The sequence below is a fragment of the Chrysochloris asiatica genome, unplaced genomic scaffold (assembly GCF_000296735.1).
Source record: "Chrysochloris asiatica unplaced genomic scaffold, ChrAsi1.0 scaffold00097, whole genome shotgun sequence".
Lineage (NCBI taxonomy): Eukaryota > Metazoa > Chordata > Mammalia > Afrosoricida > Chrysochloridae > Chrysochloris > Chrysochloris asiatica.
In genome coordinates this window covers 7,075,610-7,083,555 of record NW_006408615.1, presented here as the reverse complement: position 1 = coordinate 7,083,555, position 7,946 = coordinate 7,075,610, and the positions used below count along the sequence as shown (strand labels likewise).

Below are 7,946 nucleotides of genomic sequence, written 5' to 3'. Positions count from 1 at the left end.
AGATGAGTGAGTGCCTCCAGTGCTGCATTAGTTTGTTGAAATATTTCAATTTGTGTTCCATCATTTCCTAAATTCTTGCCAATGCCTTCAGTGCACCTTGGATTTCCTCCTTCAGTACCACTGACCCTTAATCACACGCTCCGTCTTGAAATGGAAGAACATCCACCAATTCTTTTGGTACACTGACTCTGTGTGTTCTTTCCCTCTTCTTTTGATGCTTTCTGTATCATTCAACATTTGGCCCGACGAATAATTTAATATTGCAACCTGAGGCTTGAATTTTCCCTTCAGTCTTTTCAGCTTGGGTAATGCTGAGTGTGTTCTTCCCTTTTGGTTTTCTAACTCCAGTTCGTATCACATTTCATTATAAACTTTGCTTTGTCTCCTCCAGCTGCCCTCTGAAATTTTCTCTTCAACTCTTTTATGTCTTTATTTCTTCCATTTGCTTTAGCTTCTCTATGCTCAAGAGCAAGTTTCAGAGTCTTTTCTGACATCCATTTTGCTCTTTTTTTTCTTTTCTGTCTTTTTAATAAATGACCTTTTGTTTTCTTCCTTTATGATGTTGTTGATGTCATCCCACAACTCTTCTGGTCGTCCATCATTAGTATCTAATGCATCAAATCTTTTCTTGAGATGATCTCTAAATTCAGGAGGGATATGTTCAAGATCATATTTTGGCTCTCATGGACTTGTTTTAATTTGCTTCAGCCTCAGCCTGAGCTTGTACATGAGCAATTGATAGTCTGTTCCACAGTCTGCCCCTGGCCTTGTTTTGACTGATGATATGGAGCTTTTCTACCATCTCTTTCCACAGATGTAGTCAATTTGATTTCTGAGTATTCCATCTGGTGAGAGCAATGTGTAGAGTTGCCTTTTCCGTTATTTAAAAAAGATATTTGCAATGAAGAAGTCCCTGGTCTTGCAAAATTCTACCACTCATCTCCAGCATTATTTCTAGCACATAGGTCATATTTTCCAACTAGTGAAATTCTATTGAATTTCTAGTGTTTTAGGTATTGATTTTAGTTACTCAAATAAATATGTAAAAGACTGGAAATTCAATAGACAAATGGTAAAGGACAGGAACAGCTCGGTCGCAGTAAGAGAAAGACAAATGTCCTCAGACATGTGAAAAGATGCTCAAACTCAAAACACAAACCATTGACGTTCAGGCGATTCTGACTTATAGTAACTCAGCTTCACGCATAATAAGGGGTGTGCATGCTGTTTTGACCCACCATTTACTTAGCACGGTGCCTCTGCTTCTCGGATCATACATTCCTCCCAGTCCCCGACTCCTCCCAGCCTTCAGCAAGCCTCACAAACGGAGCTAACTGCCTCTCCTCTGAGCCCTGCTCCCACTGTCTTCTAATCGCCTTAAGGAAGGGGTTGCCAAGGATTTATCCCTGGGTCAGTGGTGACAATCAGTATTAGATGAATGGAAAATGGATAAAGGAAGACACTGTGTCCTTCTGTACCTGGAAGCTTTCCATCTACTTGACCTCATCCAACTTCTGTTGCAGCCCTGAGGGGTAGGTATCATGTACCCATTTCTCAGATGAGAAGGCTAAAGCTCGGCAGGCAGAACACGTCAGACACCCTGGCCACCCAGAGGCTTTTCCCAGGCAGGTAGGATTTTGGGGGGGTGGCACCAGGCTTTAGTGGGGGTCCCAGGGACTGGGGTACTCACTTGTGCACATAGCCCTCGGAGCTGGCTGTGAGGTTGGCCTGCATCACCGCGTGGAACTCCGTCTCATTGCAGCAATATTTGAAGACTGTGTTGTTGTGATGACAGCAGAGAATGAAGGTTTTGTTGTCCGACAGCCGGGGGCAGTGGAAGCCGAAGTGGTAGTGGCCTTTGTGGTCAGTGTACGGCTCGCAGACCCGGAAATGTGCAGACAGGACTGGAAGATAGAGTCATCAGGCTTGGTGGGGCCTGCTGCCCACAAACCATCATAGGAAATTAGGGGCCAAGGGGTGAAGCCTGTGAAGCTGGCCTGCCCATGACTCCCCCGTCTTTTCCCTCACCAAGCAGCCTATCTGTCCACGACCCAGCTCGCCTCTTTGGAGAACCCACCTCCGGACTCTTCTCTAGGTGAAGGTTCAAACAATATGGGGGTTTCCCTTGAGCAGGGTAGCCTCTTAGCCTCCTGTGCACGCCTTCCAAGTAGCCCAGCATAAAACAGGCACTCAGCTGGGAGCTCAGCCTAAACTGAGCACCTTCTATGAATGAGGTTCCTTCACAGGCATTGTTGCATTTAATTTACACAGCCACCCAGCAGGCAGGTCTGGGGTCCCACTTTGCACTTGGAGAATCTGAGCTCAGAGTTCTAAAATGACTTACCTAAGTCCACACAGCTGGTAAGTAGTGGTGGTGGAGCTGGATTGGAACCCAGCGACATTTGTACCTAGCTGTTTCAACCTATGTACAATCTGACTTAAAGACAGACGCAGGAAAGGCACTTGTTCATAATCTGGGACTGCATGGGAGGTGTGTGCCTTCACCACTGTTATTATTGTTGGAGGCCTTCAAGTCCATTCTAATTTATAGCAACCCAAAGGAGCTCTGGTAGCATAGTGGTTACGAATTGGGCTGCGAACCTTAAGGTCAGCGGTTCGAAACTACCAGCCGCTCCGCGGGAGAAAGATGAGGCTTTCTACTCCCGTAAGGATTTACACCCTCGGAAACCCTGTACAGGGTCGCTGTGGGTCGGACCCAACTCGATGGCACTTAACAACAACAACAATGTGGCACAGCAGAATGATCAAGAGGGTTTTCTGGGCTGTCCTCTTTAATGGGGACTCCTGGCGTGGTGTTGTAGGATCAGCACTAGACTGTGAACCACAAGGTCAACAGTTCAAACCCACCAGCTGCTCCTCGGAAACCCTATACTGGGTTGCTATGAGTTGGAACTGACTTGACGGCACTTCACAACTATTTTCAGTGGGGCAGATTGCCAGATCTTTCTTCCACAGAACCACTGGGTGCGTTCAAACAGCTCAGGGTTCCTCTTACCAAAGCTTTGTTGCTGAGTGGTCTGGAGTCCCATGGTGATGCAAAGAGTTAACAAGTTCTGCTGCTAAACAAAAATGTCAAAGGTTTGGAGTCCGCCCCGCAGCACCTTAGAACAAAATCTTGGAGATCTCCTTCTGAAAAAATCAGCCACAGAGAACCTGACGGAGCACAGTTCTACCTGGATGCACATGAAGTTGCCAGGAGTCGGAGCCTGTTCAGTGGCTGCTGGTTACCTGTTTGCTGTGTGGACCGGGGGTGGACCTGCTGACAACCCCAAACTAGCCTGGAATAGGCAGTGTGGGTTCATAAACCAGATCCCCCTGTGGACAAAGTAGCGTGCCCCTGCGACTCATTTCTATTAAACTAACACCTGGGTTCCCTGGGGGCCTCCACTTGTGCTGGGACCCTGACAGAATTTCCTGGCCTCAAACCACCTTCCATACCGCTTAATCACGGGTAGGTCCCACATTACGAATGAGTGCCCTTCCTACATCTCTCTTGAAGTCAGATTTGTACATAAGTTGGAATAGCAAGGAACGGTCAATATCAGACATCAGTCACTCAAATGTTTGTCTCAGTATAAAGGACATAGTTTATCTTTCTATGTATAAAATCATTAAAGAGACACTTTCAGATGCACTGGAGTCCTGGTATGGTGCATTAGGATAAGCACTGGACCGCAAGGTCGATTTGAATAACAAGGTCAGCGGTTCAGACTCACCAGTTGCTCCTTGAAAACCCCATATAGGGTGGCTATGAGTTGGAATGAGACTGGAGTACTTAACAACAATGCTAATCATGTGTTCTTGTATGTTGCAAAGTAGCATTCGTTTGTTACTACGAACCACTGCTGCGTGCACCTCAAATGTTAAAGAAGAGGCTCTTCAGAGAGAGAAGGGTATTGATTCCTAACTACCTGGGACCAGCCTGTATCTAACAATAGAAAACAGTCATCCCTGGCTTTATTAGTATCTTCATAAAAAGGATTACTATATCTAATTTGTATCACTGAAAAGGCGCTTGGCTAACTGAACACATTCCTCCAACCACAAAGGTACTGGGTTTGCAAAAGCTCCTCAGGACCGTTGTAAGCTGCCTCTACCCAGGGTGACTTCTCTGTAGTCCCCGTGGCTCCCAGTCTGCCAGCACTGTCCCACCCCCGGGGCTGCCGAAAGGAAGGCCCAGCTGGGCCCGGCCAGAAAGTGGCTGAGCCTGGCTCCGGCCGTCCCTGGGATGCTTTGTGGCCCTTGCCCTAATACAGCAACCTGTTGCGTGGCACCAGGCAAGACCACTGTGGGAGAAGGGTTCCAGATGTCCAGGAGGTAGAACAACTCTCCAGAGCCCCTTCTTGGGAAACAGGGGGAGCCCCTTGGTGGGATGCAGGGGTTAGAATGCACGTATGTCAGGCAGAGACACCGTCATTTAATCTCCTTTATTTCCATTGTTGTGAGTGGTCCTAGAGTCTATTCCAACTCCTGGCAACCCCATGTGTGCAAACTAGAACTGCTCCCTAGGGTTCTCAAGACTGGGACCTTTCGGAAGCAGATCACCTCGGGGTGGTCTCGAACTGCCAACCTGCAGGCTAGTCATTGAGCACTTAGCCATCTGTGCCACCAGGGACATCACTCCCATTGCACAGAGGACTAAGTTGAGGATACCGGAGCGGCTCCTATCAGCATCTCCTGGGAAATCTGGGTCAGAAGGTCTCCAGGTGGGCCTGAGTCCGAGACCCCTGCTTAGAGGCCTGAAGGGCTGGGGATGACAGCAGAGGCTGGCACCGGGGACCCTCAGCTGGTCAGGGTCTGGTGCAGGGTGTGGACAAGAGCATGCTGTTGTCAAAAGCAGCTAAGGCCTTTGAGACAGGACCCAAGAAGCCATGGAGGACTCAAGAGGGAAGGGACTGAGTGGAGGGGGCCTTAGAGAGGATGCAGGGGTGGGGGCTTTGCTAGGCCACAAGGTCTGGAGAGGTCAACTGAGAACAGAGGAGATGGAGCAGTCCTCCTGGAAGCTGGACACAGCATCTCCCTGCCCCCAAGCACTGGCCCTGGTCCTTGTGGCTGCTCTGGAAAGGACATCCCAGGAACAGAAGTTGTGCTGGGAGCCACTGGACAGCAGCAAGGTGGGATTCCAGCCCCGCCACTCACTGCCTTGTCCCAGGCAAGTCCACTCCCATCCCACTCCTCAGTTTTCCCTGTCTGTAGAATGGGAGTGACTAGCTCTGACCCAGGACTCTGGGTGCCTCCCACTTGCTGACAGGGGGCCAGAGGGCCTGGGTTGCTAGGGGCTCTGAGGAGCATGGTGTGAGAACTCAGGGCTGCACTGGGGCCAGAGGGTGCTGGAGAGACTTGGGCAGAGGGACACTCCCTTGGGGGCCAGTGAGTCACCAGGATAAGGAGGGGACCATTCTCCTGGGCCCCAGGCCTCGAGGACCACAGTCTAAGGGCTGACTCAGCACTAATTTCTGAACTCCAACGTGCTTCCCGACTAACCAACCACGTGACGGTCTTGGGCTGGTCTCGTTTTTCCTCAGCTTCCTCATTTGAACTGTGGGTGAATAGTTCCTGCCTGTGGGGGCAGTGAGCAGAGCTGATCTACCTGGAACCGCAGAACTAGTGGAGAGACTGGAATTAAAACTCAGGTCAAAAGGAGGCTGGAGCCCAACCTCCGATCTCCTATAGGAAGTCCCCGAGACCCCAGGCCAGGGCCCAGGTGTGTGTCCACGCTCCTGGTTACAAAGATGAGAGCTGGCTGACCTGAGAAGCCAGGGCCCTAGCAAGGGCAGCCCAGCAGTGGACTGCCAGCTCAGCCCACCCTCTCTGAGTCTCCTTGTGCCTCCATGATCCAGCAGCGTCATTGACACCTGTCTGGGGATGGGTCTCCAAGCCAGAGGGTACTGGGCGGAGCTGTTGGGGAGGGTCTCAAGTTCCATCTCCCAGTGCCTCCCCTCTGCAGACACAAGGAGCACCAAGGGAGTCCTGCTTAACAGGCACCCAGGGAGCCCCACTTGGACCAGGCTGGGCTTTGCCACCTTTGCTGAGGACCTGAGTTCAAATCCCAGCCGTTCCACCCTCTGTGCTGTCTCAGGCAGATTAGCTCAGTTCCGCTTTCTCACCCTCTGCTTGCCCATCTGTGGAATGGGAATGACTGGCCGCGCCCTGCTGAGGCTTACGGGAAGAAACAAGAGCTTCTCCCAGACTGAGGAGCCGAGCTCCCTGGGGCCATCATGATGCACAGTAGGGGTATGGGTTCCTCACAGGGGGTGTCTATGGCACGGGGTACTCAGGTACTCCCCTTCTAGCACCCAGGACCCCCGATGGGCTGGCTCTGATCTCCCGCCCACCTCCTTCCACAGGACTGACCTTCAGAGAACAGCAAGGAGAAGAAGACAGTGAGCACGTCCAGGGGCTGCTGACCACAACTGGTCATCCTTTAGCTGGCATCGATCCGCTGGGAGCTGCCTGCTGATGAGAGTGGGGGAGGGGTCAGCCCGTGCTCCCACCTGTCCTACTCCTACTCCTACAGAGACATCAACAGCCAAGCTCCTGTCTGTGATACAAGACCTCCCTCCACAGGTCACTTGTCACCTCCTTTCCTTTGCATGGCAAAATGAGACTGAACCCAAGGAGGTCGGCTCTGAAAGGGGGACTCAGCATCAGCCTAATACAGGGCCAGGAATGGTGTCCTCCCCGTGAGCAGCCTGGGACCACCACAACGGTCCTGTCCTAGCTCCTCCATCTCTGGGGTCCCTGCCTATTGCTAGCAGAGACTTTCTTTAACTCCCCCTGCCCACCCCCCATGTGGCGCTGTAGGATCAGCACTGGACTGCGAACCATGAAGTTAGTGGTTCAAACCCACCAGCTGCTCCTTGGAAACTCTATACAGAGTCCCTATGTGTTGGAACTGACTTGATGGCACTTAGTAACATGTATGAAGTATGCGGTGCTGTAGGATTAGCACTGGACTTCCAACCACAAGGTTGGTGGTTTAAACCCAGCAGCCGTTCCTTGAAAATTCTATACAGGATCATCATGGGTCAGAACCAACTCAATGACACTTAACAACTGAAAGCATCAACAAGAGACTGTCTGCTCCCATATGGATTTCCAACTTCGGAGATCCATGAAGCACTTCTACACTTTCCTATACGGTTCCTGTGAGACACCATCAACTTGATTGCAGTGAGGTTTGGGGGTTTGGTACACACAGAACCCCAGAAGCCCTGGCAGTATAGGGCTACGAATTGGGCTGCTCACCACAGGGTCAGCAGTGTGAATCTACCAGCCGCTCCGTGGAAAAAACCTGAGGTTTTCTGTTCCATAAAGACAGGCAGCCTCAGAACCCCATAAGGGGTTGTGATGAATCAAAGCTGACTCGACAGCACACACCATGCACAGAACCCCACATTTCCCGGGGCACTGGGAACCCGGCAGTGAACTAAATGGGAACCCCCCTGCCCCTATGACGTTTATGATCCAGTGAGGAAGCACACAGGACACATGCTTGGCACATACAGGCACACAGGCACAAAAAGGTAAACAAAGCAGGGTGTGGGGTGCAGAGGGTGGGATGTGGGAGCAGCTTTAGATGGGGATCTGGAGGCCTCACTGTAGAGGTGGGGTGAGACATTTAGAAGGGAGAGATGCCTTGTGTTCTGAGTGATGGAAAGGCCCCGGGGCAGGATGACAGGCAAGACGCCCAGTGTGCTGAGTGGCGTGTGTGTGTGTGTGTGTGTGTGTGTGTGTGTGTGTGTGTGTGTGGTAGGGGGGAAGCTCAGAGACGTGGGGACCATGACAGTGGAGATACTGGGTCAGGAGGCTGGCCGAGGTCAAGTCCACCTGCCCCCGCCCATGTCCTCTGAAGCCAGGGCAGTGTAATGAACCAGAAAGAAGGACAGGCTGGAGTGGCGTAAAAGCCACAAAATGCCAGGCCT

At 51.2% G+C, this 7,946-nt stretch overlaps 1 protein-coding gene across 1 annotated transcript in view; it reads right to left on the bottom strand.

Moving 5' to 3' along the window:
• The window catches only part of KIAA1644 (KIAA1644 ortholog), a 24,603-nt gene extending 18,161 nt beyond the window's left edge, over nt 1-6,442 (bottom strand). Inside the window, exons 1-2 of the mRNA XM_006866898.1 lie at nt 6,376-6,442; nt 1,691-1,904 (exon numbers count right to left, since the gene is read on the bottom strand). Of these exons, the coding sequence (XP_006866960.1) occupies nt 1,691-1,904; nt 6,376-6,442 (281 nt within the window). The remainder of the gene's footprint in view (nt 1-1,690; nt 1,905-6,375) is intronic.
• Nucleotides 6,443-7,946: the final 1,504 nt, after the last annotated feature.